The 17,668-nt window shown below is 46.7% G+C and overlaps 1 protein-coding gene across 4 annotated transcripts in view; it reads left to right on the forward strand.

Moving 5' to 3' along the window:
* Nucleotides 1-303: 303 nt before the first annotated feature.
* The window catches only part of Mark2 (microtubule affinity regulating kinase 2), a 73,557-nt gene continuing 56,192 nt past the window's right edge, over nt 304-17,668 (forward strand). The window contains exon 1 of one of the 4 annotated variants that reach the window (XM_042675876.1): nt 304-993. In XM_042675876.1, the coding sequence (XP_042531810.1) occupies nt 940-993 (54 nt within the window). In that variant the 5' untranslated portion in view covers nt 304-939. The remainder of the gene's footprint in view (nt 994-17,668) is intronic. The other 3 variants (XM_042675877.1, XM_042675873.1, XM_042675875.1) reach the window with 3 other exon arrangements.

Raw genomic sequence — 17,668 nt, forward strand, 5'->3', positions numbered from 1 at the left:
GCGACGATCAGCTTTATTTGCCAGTGAAATACCACGCTTCCTACTCAAGGCTTGAAAATACCCGAAAACTGTCGGAAACAAACGAGAGGACACGCCGGCCCTTGGCGAACCGCACCGGGAAACGACTCGGTGTGCGGCGGGCCCGCGGGTGTTGCCGGAAATGGCTCTCGGCGGCGGTCCTCCGCCCGGCAGCCGGGGAAGGGGGCGTGGCCGACTTCGCACGCTGAGTCTCTCGAGTGTTTCCGGAAACTGCCGAAAAACCAACTGGAAGTGGGCGTGGCTACGTCGCCGGGCGTGGCCAGTCTGATGGGCGTGGCTCGGTGGCTCCGGAGGGCCGGGAGTTGCTTCGTGGATTTCCGTAAACAGAGCCGAAGCTCGGCGTTCGGAGTCGTGGAGGTGTGCGCGTTCCCCGGGGGTTACCGTCTTCGGCTGTTTCCGGCATTCACCGGTAGTCCCTAGTGGGGAGGAGAAGGAGCCGCCCCCTCCCGTTCCTAGTTGCTTCGGAGATTTCCGGCGGCGGCCGGCGGAAAGAGCCGAAGGCCAGCGGTGGTGGCGGCCATGTTGGGAGCAGCAGGTCCGGTGGCGGCTGCCTGTGTGCCGGGCGCGGAGCAGTGCGGCTGAGGGCAGGGGAGGAGCGAGGCGGGCGGCCGGCTGCGGCGGCAGAGAGTAGGCGGAGCGGCGCGGCCCGGCCGAAAGGCGGCACAGCCCAGCCGGGGGTCGGGGGGGTGCGGTCCGGAGCCGCTCGGAGCCGGCGCGGCCTAGCCCGAGCGGCGCATCCCCGGGCTGGCGTGAGCGGCTGTCCGGCCTCCCCGCACCCCCGGCCGGGGCCCATGCGGCGGGTGCTCCTGCTGTGAGAAGCCCCGCCCGGCCGGGCTCCGCGCCTTCCCTTTCCTCCCTTCCTCCAAGCTTCTCGGTTCCCTCCCCTGAGGTACCGGCGCCATGTCCAGCGCCCGGACCCCCCTACCCACGCTGAACGAGAGGGACACGGAGCAGGTAAGGAGCCCCGAGGGCTCCCCGAATTCTCTGGCTGGGCCCCCTGCACCTTGCGGAGCCTCCTCCCTCTGCTCTCCTACTGCCATCCCGCAGACCTCGGCTGCCCTGTCATCTGGCTACTGTCCCCGCACATCACCTTTGCGAGTCTTGACCCGGGACCCACCTTGTCCTGACTCGGAGCTGCACACTTGTCTTTCTGCCAGCTCCCCTCTCCCCTCACCGCCCTCCTGCTCTCTTCCGTGTTACCTCCCCAGCCTCCCCTTCTCTTCCCCTTTTTCCTCCCCCCTCTCTCAGGGGCCTTTCTGGTCTTCTTCCACCCACGCTCCGAGTAGCCACCCTCCCGCTCCTCGAATAACATCCCGCGATTTGCCACGGATGGTTGTCCACCTCTTCCTGCCTCTCCTCTAGCCTTGCTCCCCCGTCGCCCGCACCGGTTCTCCCAGTCCTCGGTTATCGCCCTCGGGGTCTTTGCCCCGGAGTGTGTTTTCGATACCCCGTCCCCCTTTCACTTTCCCAGCGGCTTTTTCTACCCTGTTTCGTTCCAAATCGGGCTCTCCCTCTTGCTTGCAACCCACCCGCTCCTCCCTCATCCCCTTTCCAAATCGTGCGCCTACTCTTTTTGCTCATCACTTTCCCTTCTTTTCGCCAAGAGCTAGCTAGCTCCCTGGTTCCCGGAGCTGGCATGTGTGTCGCTTCCGTGTTTCCCATATAGCTGTCATGCGCATAGTTTTCCCACAGGTTGCTTTTGGGGATTCAGTCACCACTGCCTCGGAGTACTTCTTCTCCCCCCCCCTCCCCCCACCTTCCCCTTGGGATTTGGCTTTTAAGTCTCTGAGCCTCTCGGGGTTCCCCCCCCCCCCCCCCCGCTGTGAGTGTTCAACCAGCTTCTCCTTGGGCTCAAACTTGGTCGTCTTGTTGGAAAAAAGAAGCTGTTGTAGTCTTGCTGTATTCACCTAACCTGTTGCTCAGTCCTTCCCCGGCCGCACTGTATCACCATCTCTGCCTGCCTTTCTGCCTTCTCACGCTGCAATACAAAGCAGGATGCTTTCTGTCTCTCTTCAACAGTGGCTGTCACTTCTCTTAGTGTCTTCCTTCTTGCTTGCTGCTTCCTGTTGCTCAACCTTACCCTGTCTTCCTTACTATGCTTCTTAATCAGTGCTGCCTTTCATGTCCAATGAGTCTCCTGTCCTCTGCACAGTATATAGTTCCCCCGCCACCCTCCAGTCCATCCCCTTCCTATTGGCTAGTGTTTGTGATTCCCAGGAAATCCACGCATTTTGCACGTGCATTTCTTCCACTGCTGGTCAGCCTCAGAATTCTACAGGCTCACTCTCTCCCAACCTGGCAATCAGTGCTTACACTTGTCACCCAAGCCTTTGCCTTTTCTGTCATCATCTGGCCTCAGCCCAGAGGCGTCCACTTTCCATCCCTCCCTTTCCTTTCACCCTCTCCCCTGCCTATCTGAACTTTCTTGGTGAACTTTACTAGGCTAAATAAATAAATGCACCTTGTCCAGAAAAAGAGACTTCTACCCTGAGGCTGCAGTGCTTTTTGCATTCTTTCCCCTCATTACATCTTTTCTGTTTTCCTGATTCTCTGTGTTCTTTGTAGTCAGGTGGGGTAGAGTGATGTTCCATTCTCTCGCACGTTAACCTCTGAGAAATCTTAACCTCCTTTCATTTATTTTGCTTTTCTGTCTTGTTAACCTTCTTGCCTTCTTGTCACATGGGCACGTAGGGGCTCAAGAGGAGTATAGATAGCTTTTCTCTGCAATGGTTGACCCTTATTTTATATGGACTGTTTGCTTTTGGGGTGAAGTAGGGGCTGTGAGTGAGGGGTGATTGGTTTGTCCCATCACTGGTCTGGTGGCTGGGTTGACAGGGGACAGAGGCCTTGATCTGGGTGCCCACAACCCCTCACTTGCCAGCTGGTTCTTTCCTACTGGGATCCACTTTCTCTAGGTTCTCTTGAGGTTGTTGCTTGTTTGTTCCCTTTCCTCTCAAGATCTTAGTTTTAGCAGGTAGACCCTGCCTGACCAGAGAACTTTCCCAGACTCTTTATTATGAGCTGGTAGGAGGAGGCCAAGTGACTGGCACCCTCAGGCATTCGGGGAGTGGCTGGAGTGCCTACTTTTCTCTGTGAGGTTGTGGGGGCATTGTGCTCCAGAGAGTAGCAGACTGCCTCAGTGTGGGTTCTTTGTGCTCTGCTAAATGTAAATGCATTATTGCCTCTGTCTTTTTCTTGTATTCTGTACACTGATTTCCTCTCTTATTTGCCTCAAGTACTACTGAGCAAGTAGTGGAGACTCAGAAGATGTCTACTGATTTTGTGATAGCGAGTGATCAATTTTGGATAAGCTCCTCTGTGCTAACTTTGTTTAGTCCAGTGGCTGCATATGTTGTCATTCTCTTCCAAATTTAAGAGTTACTTATCCTCCTTACTCTTTGTGAACTTAGGTTCCTCTAAGTCATTTCATGGTTCGTGTGTGTGTGTGTATACACTGGGAATGGTGCTCAGGGCCCTGCCTTACACATGCTGGGCGAGTGTTCTGCCAGTGGACTACAATCCCAGTTCAGCTATGTTCTTTAAAGCTTGTAAAAAAAAATAAATAAATAAAGTTCAGCAACAAGTCTTCCGTTCATAAGGCCAATGATGGCCTCCTTTAGAGTTGATCATGCTTTCTGTCAGGTGAAGTAGGTACCTGCTTTTTGGTCCTGTTGTAGTTTTGGCTGAAATGGCCATAGAGGCTCAGTCATTGCAGTGGCCTTAATGAAAAAAAATAAAAAGCAAGAGATTTGGTTGGGCACTTCCCTCTCTCCTGAGGTCCACTCTCACCTTATTTAAGTAGATTTAAATTATTTAAACTGGTTTCCCCAGAAAATAGGTAAACAAACTCTGGTGGTTGTCTCCAATCTTTTTTACTTGCTCTTTTCTCCCCCCCTTTTTTTTTAAAAAAAAAAATGTGGCTGATAAGGAACTGTTTCTGGGCGCTCTTTGATCACATCTGAAACACACACAGAAAAAAACGTTGAAGCATTAAAAATAAACCTTATGTTGCAGAGAGATTGCCTGTTTGCTGTCAACTTTGCTTCTTAACAGTGAAAGTAGGAGATAAAAGAAAGTCAAGCTCTGTCTTTAAGATGATTTTTTTTTTTTTGTGACACCTGATTCTAGATGTGCTTTTTTTATGGTGATAGACTTCTTCCTCTGCAGAAGGAGGATTCTGACCTGGGTCTGGTAGTTTTGGAGTTTCTTAGTCTGTGAGCTGAGCTTTCTGTAAGCTTCTTTTCCAAATGGCTCTGCTGGCCTGGAGGCTTGGCAGCTTTGAAAGCAATCAGCAAGATGACTGTTTGTCTTCTAGCCAGCAGCAACAGTCATAGGCAAGTGTGGAGATGGTCCAGTTTCCAGAGTTCACCTGCCACTGGCTAGCACTTTGGTTAGGCCCTGGGGAAGGTCCACATGGCTTTGGACCTGCCTCACCTCTAGGCCTAGAAATTGAAAGCACTCCCAAAAGAAAATAGAAGCCTCTTGCCACCCATCAGGTTTCTGGCCATTAGATGAGGCACAATGCTGCCCTCACTTTTTTTGGTGGGGAGAGGGGGGTGATGGTCATGGGGCTTGAACTTAGGACCTGTGCACTCTCCCTGAGCTGTTTTGCTCAAGGCTAATGTTCTGCCACTTTGAGCCACAGCACCACTTCTGGTTTTCTTGTGGTTAATTGGAGGTAAAATAGTCTCATAGACTTCCTTGCTTGGGCCAGCTTTGAACCATGATCCTCAGATCTCAATCTCCTCAACAGCTAGGATTACAGGTGCCCAGTTGCCCTCACATTTTTAGGGAATAGGGAATGTACATTTTCTCAGAATTGTAGAAAAAGAAGTTTGGAAGATTGATGAAGAGGAAAATCTTAATTTTAGGATGCTGTAAAGAACAAATAAGCGGGGCTGGGAAGGTGGCTCAGTGGTAGAGTGCTTGCCTTGCATGCCTGAGGCCCTGGGTTTGATTCCCCAGCACGACATAAGCAAAAAAGAAAAAAGCCCGAAGTGGCGCTGTGGCTCAAGTGGTAGAGCGCTAGCCTTGAGCTGAAGAGCTGAGGGACAGCACCCAGGCCCAGAGTTCAGGCCCCATGACCGGACCCCAAAAAAAAAAAAAAAGAACAAATAAGCTTCTCCATGCACATTGTATCCAGTGTCAGTCTGGATGCTGCTACTGTCGCCGCCTCCTTCTCCTCTTCTTCCTCTTCCTTCTCCTCCTCCTTTTCTTCCTCTTCCTTTTTTTGTGCCAGTCCTGGTGCTTGAATTCAGGGCCTAGGCAGTGTCCCTGAGCTTTTTTGCTCAAGGCTTGTGCTCTACCACTTGATCCATAGCTCCACTTCTGGCTTTTTGGTGGTTAATTGGAGATAAGAGTCTAGTGTTCTTTTCTGCCCAGGCTTCTGATCACTTCTGTGCTAAAAAGTTTGTGATGCCCTCTGGGTCAATAACTGGGTTAGCTAGGGTGCCACCTTCCAGCTCTGGGAGCTGTGCTGTACTGTGCTGGGGGTGCTAGCACTGATTCTTTGCTTTGACATGGCAGTGAGGTGGGGGTGGGGTAGAGGTGGGATGAAAGTACTCTTAGATGGGGATGTGGGTGAATGTCTGATCACATATCCTCACTTACCTGCTGCTGTGTCCTAGAGATTTCAGATGAGGTTTGGGTTAAGGGCTCTCAGAATCTGTAGAGTTGCCATGTGTGCTCTTTGCACCTGGTAAAAGTAGCCGCCTTACACATTGTAATAATGTCTCTCTATGCTTTCTGTGGACTGTAGGATGTAGCTGAACAGATGGAAACAAGTCAGTCATTGAGAATTGGCTTGCTTCAGATTGAAATCCAGTTTGCACAGGGGTAGCTGAATCTTTCAGACTGTGACCAAACAATGGGCTGGAGATTTTTTCAGCATGAATGTCTTAGGCAGAGTCTATGTCTATGGAAAATTTGTCTGAGAGATTTGCATGATGAGATCTCTTTGGGAATCAGAACTTCTCTGGCTAGACTTTTTCCCCTTTGGACAGAACAACCCAATTCTCAGTGGACATTTGACCAGGACTAACCCAGGCCTTCATGAACTCTTTCCCATTTTGAGCACTTAGCCACCTGGCTGGCATTTCTCTTCCCTCAGGAGCTTCCATGACGTTCCTATATATGTATTATGTCTATTCAAATGAATATTTTATACCTAGAGTGCAGCCAAGCCTCAGACTTTGTGGCCCATTATCGACAAGCAGGGTGGGGGCTGGGTACCACCTTTGGCCCCTGATAGTGTCTTTGCTAAATGGATTCCCTCCCAGCAGCACTTTGAAGCCCATTAATGGTTTGGGATAAAGTAACCTCGGCAGATGGAAAGGGCAGTAGGGTGGTCATCTCCCTTTCTTGAGACTGCCTCATAAGGCTTCTTGTAGTACCCAGGCCCAGCCCTGATTCCCCCTGCTTGGTTAAGCTAGGTTCTGTTATTAGGCCTCTGTGCACAGAGGGTTTGATTCCCTTTTAGCAAGGGTGGTGCTGCCATGTTCACTGCTTCTTTAGCAAAGCAAAAATTAAGAGGCATATGGAAAACGTGGTGGAATTTAAACATGGCCCCTTTTCCTTCCTCTTCTGAGTTTCAGCAAAATGACAAACAGGATAGGTGGCTGAATTTGCTTCTCTTGACGGGAGATTCCAGTGTTTGTATGTTTTGCACTGGAAGCTTGGGTTCTCCAGGCTTTCTCCCAGCCTTTATCAAACATGAGTGAGTCATTGAAGCATTAGCTGTGCATTTTCCCCTTCTGTCTCAGCACAGGGAAGAGTAAGCCTTTTACAAACCGTGTGAGGAAGGAAATCATCCTTTCCTCAGGTGGGCATGGAAAGCACCCAGGCCACCCTGGCTTAACCCTGAAAGTTTTACCTCCATTCTACCACAGGCTTTCCCACGGAGTGCCTTTGCTCATCCTTTAGGCTGAGGTGGGGCAGATGATTGTGAAGCACTGCCTAGAGGGAATCTGGCCTCTTGTTTTCCACTTATCTCTCCAAAGAGAAGGCACCCCGTCCCTTCCCACACCCACCAGACCACTTTCTCCTTTTTGGGTGTAAACAGGCTAGATTCCTTGGTCTGTATGTCTAGTGTATTTGAAGTTTCTGGATTTCTGTGAGGAATTTGTTCCAAGATGCCTGTCTTTGGGTTATCGCTTATTTCCCTATTTCCAGTTATTCCTTATGTTTCTCATTAGAAGATGGCAAAATGTGATCCCATTCCTCCCAAGATGGGGGAGCATTTCCTACCTACCAAATTATTAGTTTTAGGCTTAAAAAACTGTAAGATCACTCGAGGTTTGATAGAAGAGAGGGTAAGGTGAGCACTGATACTGGCTAAGGGATCCCAGGGACAGTTGAAGATGAGGAGAAAGAGAAGGGGTAGGTTCAGTGGCTGGCTCCAAGCCACCTATTTGGTTTTTTTTCTTTTTAATATAAGCAGCCCATAGTCTGTTCTGTAGAACCAGTCAAGCTGGTTTTGAGCAGCCTCGGCCTATTTTTCTCTGTGTTCTCTGAGAAGTTGGCAATACAAAGGTCTGCCTTCTCCAGGCTGTGTTCAGTGAGGCATGAGTTTGAAAAGTGTAAACAACCCCTCTCCTTCTCCAAATACCCATGAGTCTGGGAGCTGGACCTCATTCTTGAAAAGGGGCTTCTTTGCACCCCATGTACCTTTGTCTTCAGAATGACCGATCTTCCCTGGAAGTTTTAAGGCACGCACACTTTTTTCCCTCTCCCTCAAAGCTAGTGCTCTATTACTTGAGCCACAGCTCCACTTCCAGCTTTTTGCTGGTCAGCTGGTAATGAGAATCTCCTAGACTTTACAGGTCAGATTGGCTTTGAACTGCGATCCTCAGATCTCAGCCTCCTGAGTTGCTAGGATTATAGGTGTGAACCACCAGTGCCCAGCCTTTTAATGTTTCTTTCTTTCCTTCTTTTTTTTTTTTTTTTGTCCATGGTGGGGCTGGAACTCTGGGCCTGGGCACTGCCCCTCAGCTCTTCAACTCAAGGCCAGCGCTCTACCATTGGAGCGTCACTTCCGGCTTTTTCTTTTTGCTTATGTGGTGCTGAGGAATCGAACCCAGGCCCTCATGAAAGGCAAGTGCTCTACCACTGAGCCACCTTCCCAGCCCCTTCTGGTGGTTTTATTAGAGAGAACAGTCTCATGGGCTTTCCTGCCCTAGCTGGCTTTGAATCGGGATCTTCAGATCGCAGCCTCCTGAGTAGCTAGAATTACAGGCATGAACCATCAGTGCTCCCTCCCTCTTATCTTCTCTCTCTTTTCCTTCCTTTTTTCCCCTTACCAGTTACTATATAAAAGAAATAGAATATTGTTGGAGAATTTCATATAATTTTTTGGGAGGAGGGGATGAGGTTTCACTGTGTACTCAGGCTGGCCTGGAACTGATCCTAGTATCGGAATTATAGGCTTATACCACTAGCAGCTCTTCTTCCTTCCTTCCTTCCTTCCTTCCTTCCTTCCTTCCTTCCTTCCTTCCTTCCTTCCTTCCTTCCTTCCTCCTCCCTTCCTCCCTCCCTCTCTCCCTCCCTCTTGCCCTCCCTTCCTCCTCCTCTTCTTTTTCTTCTTCTCCTTCTTCTCCTCCTTCTCCTCCTCCTCATAACAATTTTATTTTAAATAAAGCCTCAATATTAGTCAATTTTGATTAAAGGAAAAAACACCACCTGCTGCCTGTCCATATTTCAGTGTTATGAATGCTAGTAATGATAGATGTGCAGTTTCATTGATAACCAGAAGGCTAAATCCAGATTTAACAGACCATCGATTTTGTGAGCAGGGACTCCAGTTTTAGAGGAGATGTCAAGGGTTCCTTTTGGTAAGGCCCCACCAAGTGCAGGGATTTCCTTTACCAAAGTCTCTCTTTATGCGCTGTATCAGCCCTTTGGCCACAAGAGAAAGCTCTCTGTTTCTCTTATAGACCACATGGGGCTTAGCAATACAGGAATGAAGGTTCCTTTGTCCCTAGCAGAATTGCCTTCAAGGGCAGGTTCTTGTTACTCCTCTTTCAAAGGCATGAAGGGATGCAGCCATTTCTCAGCTGCTTCTGTGAATTTTGGTCTGAATCTGGGACTGAGATCGTGGGCTCTGTCGGCTCCTTGTTTATCTTCATCTCTTGCCATCTGTGGAGCCCAAATGCCTTGTCAGAACAGCAAGTAAGCTGATGAGGCTTTTCACTGTGCAGCCGTGATCAGGGAGGAAGGTAACAGAGTAGCTTCAGAGCTAGCCATCAGGCACTCTATTTTCTTTCATTGTATTTTTCTCTTTCTTTTGACCTCTCTGCTGAGGTGTCATACTCTACCACTTTACTTTTCCTGTTTGGTGTCTTTGAACTCCCTTTATTGTCCCATCCATCTATGTTCCTCTCCATATTGGGTTTTTCATCTACTTATCTCACTCTCCTGTATCTGTGTCTATGCCCCCTGTGGCATGGCTCAGAAGAAGGATTTGTGTGTGTGCCAGTTCTGGGGCTTGAACTCAAAGTCTATGCTCTGTCCCTGAGCTACCACTTGAGCCATAGCACCACTTCTGTTTTTTGGGTTTTTTTTGAATGGTTTATTGGAGATAAGAGTCTCATGGACTTTTCCTGCCTGGGCTGGTTTCCAACCACAATCCTCAGATCTCAGCTTCCTGAGTAGCTAAGATTATAGGCATGAGCCACTGGCACCCAGACAGGAGAGGGATTTTGACAGTCTGAGAGCTCCTTCATGCATGGAATCCTAGAACCACCCACTCCTTTTCTTTTCCCATTCCTCTGGTTTCTATAAAGTTAAGAGTTTGCTACTTTAGAAAAGAAGTTCATTCTGTTTTGCTGGCGCTTGCTTGTCCGTAATCCCAGCACTTGGGAGGCTGAGGCAGGAAGCTGACCAGTTAGAGGCCAGCTTCAATTAAATGGTGAGACCTTGTTTCAGAAGAAAACAAAAATTCAGTTCTTTTTGTGTCTCTAGAGCTACCTTCCTTAGTAAAGCTAGGCCTTTCAACCTGACAACTTACTAGGGACCGTATTCTGGTTTCCGTGGTGACTGAATCTAATCCAAGCCGATTCTTGGCTATTTCCTCTGACCTTACAGCCAGTTCTGATAGACTCTTTTCCTTATCAGAAATAAGTCCAGACCCTGTTTTGAGTAGAGACCTGGGAAGATTTTGCTAATTTTGATGGTACGATGTTGAATTTGTTCTCTGTGATGTTGGGGCCATAGGAATCACTAAGGCCCTTTCAAGTGGTACATACAGTCAGTATCAGTTAATTTTATTGTAACATGCTGTTTTTCACTTTCAGGTTCTTACCTGGATGGTGGTGATTTCCAAGGGCTATATAATATGTGATCACATCACCAGCTAATGAGATGTGGGCTTCTTTATTACATCCTTTTACATACAAATATGACGTTTTCAGTGATGAACTTACTTTGTTCTTGGAACTTCTGTTATTCTCTTCCCAGCTCTCTTTGGTTTTCCTGCTAGAGTTTTCATAAACTTCATTATTGTCTAATAGGTCATTATTTTGAAATTCTGGTATTTTCCTATCTTTTAGGAAACTGCAAGGAGTATGTATATCTTGTAATACCAAAAAGTATTTGGAAAAAAGTCTAACTTAAAAAAATATATTTCTGCTGAACTATTTAAGAGGATGAGGGAAGGGGAGAGGGAAAATAGATGAATGGCAAAAAACCTAGAAATACATTGCAACTATATGAGATGTCAGCATAAAGAGTCTTAATAGGGGTTGGGGAGGTTAGGATTGAGAAAGCAGTAGAAAAGATTGTTCTGAGCAAAGTAGGGTAATGTCTTACCTAAAACGCCATGGTGGAGCCTCTTGGTGCAATTGATACCCACCATGAGAAAACAACCGACATGAAAGTGGAGCAGCTTTGTTGGGGTAGAGGTGGCAGCAGGAGCAGAGAGGGCTAAGGAGGAGGCATATGAAGATATAAATGATGGAAACTGTTTGCATGTATGAAAACAGAATAATGAGCCAGGTGCTGGTGGCTCACACCTGTAATCCTAGCTACTCAGGAAGCTGAGGTCTGAGGATGGTGGCTTGAAACTGGGCAGGAAAGTCTATAAGGCTTTTATCTCCAGTAAACTACTCAAAAAAAAAAAAAAAAAGGAAGTGGTGCTTTGGCTCAAGTGGTAGAGTGCCAGCCTTGAGCAAAAGAAGCTCAGGGACAGCACCCAAGCCCAGAGTTCAAGCCCCAGGACTGGCAAGAAAAAAGGAAAAGAAAGAAAATAGAACAATGAAACTTGTTGAAATTGTTTTGGGAAAGGGGAAGCAAGGTATAAGGGAGAATGATAGAGATGGTGTGGTTGATCAGCATAAGTTGTATGCATGGAACTGTTACAAAGGAATACCATGCATTAATACAATTAATGTATGCTATTCATTCTGAAATAGAAAGTTTATAGTATTTTTCTTATTTAAGTATGATTATTATCTTAAAAGGGATGATTAGATTAGCTTTTTCAAGGTATAGCTGCAACATCCATTTAAAGATACTAAAATGAACATTTCAACAAGTATAAGAGGGGATTCCACCTCAAAGAAATGGGGCAGAAGTACAAATAAGAATTTGAAGGAAAAAAGTTATAATGAAACTGTCTTCTCAACATTATAGATGTTAATAATGTGCCTTGGTATATCTTCAGCAACAAAACACTTTTGTCTGGTATTACCACCCAAGGTGCATCATTGTTGCAATGTCAATAGTAATTTAAAGAAAAGAGAACTGAATTTTTCTTTTTTGGGGGGTGGTCCATCGTCGGTCTTGAACTCAGGGCCTGGGTGTTGTGCCTGAGCTCTCTCTTTTTTTTTTTTTTTTGGTCCGGTTGTGGGGTCTGAACTCTGGGCCTGGGCGCTGTCCCTCAGCTCTTTAGCTCAAGGCAAGCGCTCTACCACTTGAGCCACAGTGCCACGTCCGGCTTTTTTCTTATGTGGTGCTGAGGAATCGAACCCAGGGCCTCAGGCATGCAAGGCAAGCACTCTACCACTGAGCCACCTTCCCAGCCCCTGCCTGAGCTCTTTTGCTCAAGGCTAGTGCTCTACCACTTTGAGCCACAGCACTACTCCTGGTTTTCTGGTGATTAATTGAAGATAAGAGTCTCACAGACTTTCCTGCCCAAGCTGGCTTTGAATCATGATCCTCAGAACTCCGCCTCCTGAGTAGCTAGTACTAGGCACAAGCCATCGATGCCCAGCTAAGAATTGAATTTTTTTTTTTTTTGGTCGGTCGTGGGGCTTGAACTCTGGGCCTGGGTGCTGTCCCTCAGCTCTTCAGCTCAAGGCGAGCGTTCTACCACTTGAGCTACAGCGCCACTACCGGTTTTCTGGTGGTTTTTATTGGAGATAGGAGTCTCACGGTCTCTCCTGCCCGGGCTGGCCTTGAACCGCGATCCTCAGATGTCAGCCTCCTGAGTAGCTAGGATTACAGGCGTGAGCCACCAGCGCCCGGCAGAATTGAATATTTTTATTAGCATACATAATCATACAAATGGGTTTCATAACAGAGCTCTGTTGTCTCACGCCTCTAATCCTAGTGACTCATGAAGCTGAGATCTGAGAGTTGTGGTTCAAAGCCAGCCTACGCAGGAAAGTCCATGAGACTCTTATCTCCAATTGGCCACCAGAAAATCAGAAGTGGCGCTGTGGCTCAAAGTGGTAGAGCTCTAGCCCTGAACAAAAGAGCTCAGGAATGGTGCCCAGGTCCTGAGTTCAAGCCCTATGATAGACATATCCCCCATTCCCCCCTCCTGCCACAAAAAGGGTAAGGGCTTTTGTAGCCTATCTATCCATATCTATAAACTGTACCCAGATTAACCTCATCTAGAATTGAATTATTTTAAGTGTTCATACTATGAGTACTTTATTTATTTATTTTTTGCCGATCATGGGGCCTGAACTCTGGGTCTGAGCTGTCCCTTAGCTCTTCAGCTCAAGGCTAGCGCTCTACCTCTGGAGCCACAGCGCCACTTCCAGCTTTTTCTGTTTATGTGGTGCTGAGGAATCGAACTCAGGGCCTCATGCTTGCAAGGCAAGCACTCTACCGCTGAGCTACCTTCCCAGCCCGCACTATGAGTACTTTAAAAGTCAAAGGATCTTCTAGTTTTTCACTCTGGAGGTGAGTCACTGAAGCCTCCTATGAGCCAACTGACCATTTTGCTTTGGCAAGAGAAACCTGCACAGTAGCTGAGAGGCTAACCAGGTCTTAGACAGCTAACATTCCTGAGTGCCCACTGGATGAAAAGTCAGTAGAATTCAGGGCATCATCACTTGAGATGTTTCTGGTACTTGGTGAATAGAAGAGGTAACTGTAGTCATGAAGACAAAGTTAATACCTTATTTTCAGAATGTTCACTCTCACCTAACACAAGCGAATGTACAGACATGGCTTGCCATGCTTCACCAGCATTGACTCGTCAAAGAATAATTTATGTGAATGCTCAGCCACAGACACAAGTGGTGATAAATATTCAAAGGATTGAATAACTTCTGAATCTCTTGATTTACCCTGGAACAGTTTCATTTCCATTTACACTGATGGCACAGAAGCAATGACAGAAAAAACTGCTGGCGCCAAAATCAAATCAAGATACTAGACCACCAGTGATCAAAGTCGTGGTCTTTGTTGCTGCCACTCAAGAACGTCTTGGATGAATAGCTAGAAACAATTTTCATTGTATCTTCCCCATTAACAAAAGTGTTTTTAATCTTGTGGATCATGAAAGCATCACTGAGCCATACCCATGAAACATCACTGTTATGAGCCACATTTTGGTGGAAGAGCATGTGTGACAGAGCTGAACCAGCTGCATGCATCATTTTAACTAGAAATAACAACTGGGATTGGGAATGTGTTTAGAGGTATAGTGCTTACCTAGCATGTAGGAAGCCCTGGGTTCAATTCTTCAGTACCACATAAACAGAAAAAGCCAGAAATGGCACTATGACTCAAGTGGTAGAGTATTAGCCTTGAGCAAAAGCAGCTCAGGGACAGTGCCCAGGCCCTGAGTGCAAGACCCAGGACTGGCAAAAAAAAAAAAAAAGAAATAACAACTGATGGACCAAACTTGACAACTTCAGTGGACATTCTCTTGGAAATTAATAAAGTAGCTTTCACTGATGTCAAAATGATAAAATTCAAGTTTTCAAGTGAAAATTGGAATTTTGGGAACTTTGTATCTATCAAAGAGGTGGTGAGAACAGTGTAAAGATAACATGACTTTTGATACTGTAAGTATTAGAGTTTGGAAATTCTGCTTAATTCAGTGTAGGGATATTCTTGAGTGGGTAAAAGAGCCATTCAAAGAACAAGCTAACCAATGAATTTTAACATACGAGTGTACAAAAAAGGTTTATTGGTAAAATTTAAGAATCTACTTTGCAGCTACCACTGTTTCAATTTTATTTTATTTTTTGTTGGTTGTGGGGCATGAACTCTGGGCCTGGGCGCTATCCCTTAGCTCTTCAGCTCAAGGCTGACACCCACCCACTAGAGCCCCAATGCCACTTCCAGCTTTTTCTGCTTATGTGGTGCTGAGGAATCAAACCCAGGGCCTCATGCGTGCGAGGCAAGCACTCTACCACTGAGCCATCTTCCCAGCCCGCATTTTTTAAAATTTTTGTTTATGTTGTACCTAGGAATAGAACCCAGGGTCTCATGCATGCTAGGCAAGCACTCTATTACTAAGCCATATTCCCAGCTCACCAGTTTTGGCCTGGTATCAAAGAAGAAAATCCTCTGTAACTGGAAGGCTGTAAACTCTGTTTTCTAACTGCCTATATGAAGTCAGGTTGTTTTCACATACTTCTAAACAAGGTGTTGAAACATTGATTGCAGACATAGATTTGAAGTCAGCTGTAGTCCATTAATTCAGATATTAAGGAGACATGCAAGGAGGTAAAAGAATACAACTCTTGTTATCAAATTTTATTTTGTTTAGGAAAACAGTTTTCCCATTAAAAATAGGTTGCATAAATGTGTATTTGTTTCATATTACTATTATTTTGTTGTTGGTGGTGGTCATGGGATTTGAACTATGGGCCTGGGTGCTGTCCCTGTGCTCTTCAGCTTAAAGCGAGCACTCTACCTCTTTGTTTTTTTGTCGGTCGTGGAGCTTGAACTCTGAGCTTGGGTGCTGTCCCTCAGCTCTTCAGCTCAAGGCGAGCGTTCTACGCTTGAGCCACAGCACCACTTCTGGTTTTCTAGTGGCTTATTGGAGATAAGGGTCTCATGGACTTTTCTTTTTTCTTTTTTTTTTGTGGGGGAGGTCCGGTCGTGGGGCCTGAACTCTGGGCCTGGGCACTGTCCCTCAGCTCTTCAGCTCAAGGCTAGCGCTCTACCACGTGAGCCACAGCGCCACTTCCAGCTTTTTTCTTTTTGCTTATGTGGTGCTGAGGAATCGAACCCAGGGCCTCATGCATGCAAGGCAAGCACTCTACCTCTGAGCCACCTTCCCAGCCCTCTCATGGACTTTTCTGCCCAGGCTGGCTTTGAACCGCGATCCTCAGCCTTCTGAGTAGCTAGGATTACAAGCGTGAGCCACCGGTGCCCAGCAGCACTCTATCTCTTTAGCCACAGCGTCACTTCAGTTTTCTAGGGGTGTATTGGAAATCAGAAACTCACAGACTTTCCTACCCAGGCTGGCTTTGAACCGTGATCCTCAGATCTCAGCCTCCTGAGTAGGTAGGATTACAGGTGTGAGCTACCAGCGCCAGGCTTAATATTATTTTGAATGAATAAATATTTTAAGAAATTTCTTTTCTTTTTTTTTGGTTGGTTGTGGGGCTTGAACTCTGGGCTTGGGCGTTGTCCCTGCGCTCTTCAGTCCAACGCGAGCACTCTACGGCTTGAGTCACAGCACCACTTCTGGTTTTCTAGGGGTTTATTGGAAATAAGAGTGTCACGGACTTTCCTGCCTGGGCTGGTTTGAACCGAGATCCTCAGATCTCAGCCTCCTGAGTAGCAAGAAATTTCTTTTTCTTTCTTTTCTTTTTTTTTTTTTTTTTGGGTCCAGTCATGGGGCCTGAACTCTGGGCCTGGGTGCTGTCCCTCAGCTCTTCAGCTCAAGGCTAGCATGCTACCACTTGAGCCACAGCACCACTTCTGGCTTTTTTTTTTCTGCTTATGTGGTGTTGAGGAATCGAACCCAGGGCCTCATGTATGCAAGGCAAGCAAGTGCTCTACTACTGAGCCACCTTCCCAGCCCCAAGAAATTTCTTTTGTCTAGTGAGGTTACATGAACTTGTAGTCTAGTGGTTGAGGATGTTAGTCTAGGAGTTTAGAATAGCCTGGGCAGCATAGCGAGACCAGCTTTCTCCTTCCCCCAAAAAGACAAGTTTATTTTTGCCAGTCCTGGGGCTTGAACTCAGGGCCTGGGCACTGTCCCTGAGCTTCTTTTGCTCAAGGCTATCACTCTTACCACTTGAGCCACAGTACCACTTCCAGCCTTTTCTGTTTATGTGGTACTCAGATATCAACCAAGGACTTTATGGATGCCTGGCAAGCACTCTACCACTAAACCACGTTCCCAGCCCCCAGTAAAATTTTTTATTGTGATTATAAAGGGTGATATACAGAGGGGTTACAGTTATATAAGTTGTAAAGAGTACATTTCTTTTTGAGCAGTGTCATCCCTTCCCTCATTCAATTTATTTATTTTTATTTATTTTTTTGGGGCCTGAACTCTGGGCCTGGGCGCTGTCCCTCAGCTCTTTAGCTCAAAGCTAACACTCTACCACTTGAGCCACAGCGCCACTTCTGGCTTTTTTCTTTTTGCTTATGTGGTGCTGAGGAATTGAACCCAGGGCCTCAAGCATGCAAGGCAAGCGCTCTGCCACTGAGCCACCTTCCCAGCCCCTCAGTTTAGTTTTTGAGGGTAGAGTCTTGTATTGGGGTCTTGTTAACTTTTTTGCATGGACTGGCTTCTGAGTAGATGGAATTGTTAGGTGTAAGCCAGAGCACCTAGCCTTATTTCTTTTGTTAGAGCTTATTCTTCGTTTTTGTTTTATTTGGTCTACCATTGTTTGTTTATACTGAGGTTTTGAACTTAAGGGAAATCTACCACTTGGGCCACTCCCCCAGTCTTTTTGTCTTACATTATTTTTTCAAATAATGTCTTGCTTTTTGCTTGGCTGACCTATACCATGATTCTTTTTATGATTTCCCAGTAACTGGGATCTCAGCAGTTTCTCTCCCATTTTTTTTTTTTGGTACTGGGGTTTGAACTCAGAATCTTACTCTTGCTGGCTGGCTTGCTCAGCTGGTGTTTACCACTTGAGCTACATTTCCAGTTCCACAGATTTTTTTGCTGCTTTATTAAAGAGTGTCAGATTTGTATGCCCAAACTGGCTTTGAACTGGGATTCTCAGAGTTTAGCCTTCTAAGTAGCTAGGATTATGGGCGTGAACTACCACCTGTGCCTCATATCCAGCCTAACTTTTTGCTGGTTAATTGGAAATAAGAGTCTCTCAGATTTTTCTCTTTGGGATGACTTCCAACCGTGATCTTCCTTGTCAGACTCCTGAGTAGAAGGTAGAATTATAGGTGTGAACCACTGTTGCCTAGCTATCTATATCCACTCTGGGTTTTTGCTGGCTAATTAGGAATGAAGTCTCTTGGACTT

This window comes from Dipodomys spectabilis, unplaced genomic scaffold (genome assembly GCF_019054845.1).
Source record: "Dipodomys spectabilis isolate Male_0828 unplaced genomic scaffold, ASM1905484v1 ptg000030l, whole genome shotgun sequence".
NCBI lineage: Eukaryota > Metazoa > Chordata > Mammalia > Rodentia > Heteromyidae > Dipodomys > Dipodomys spectabilis.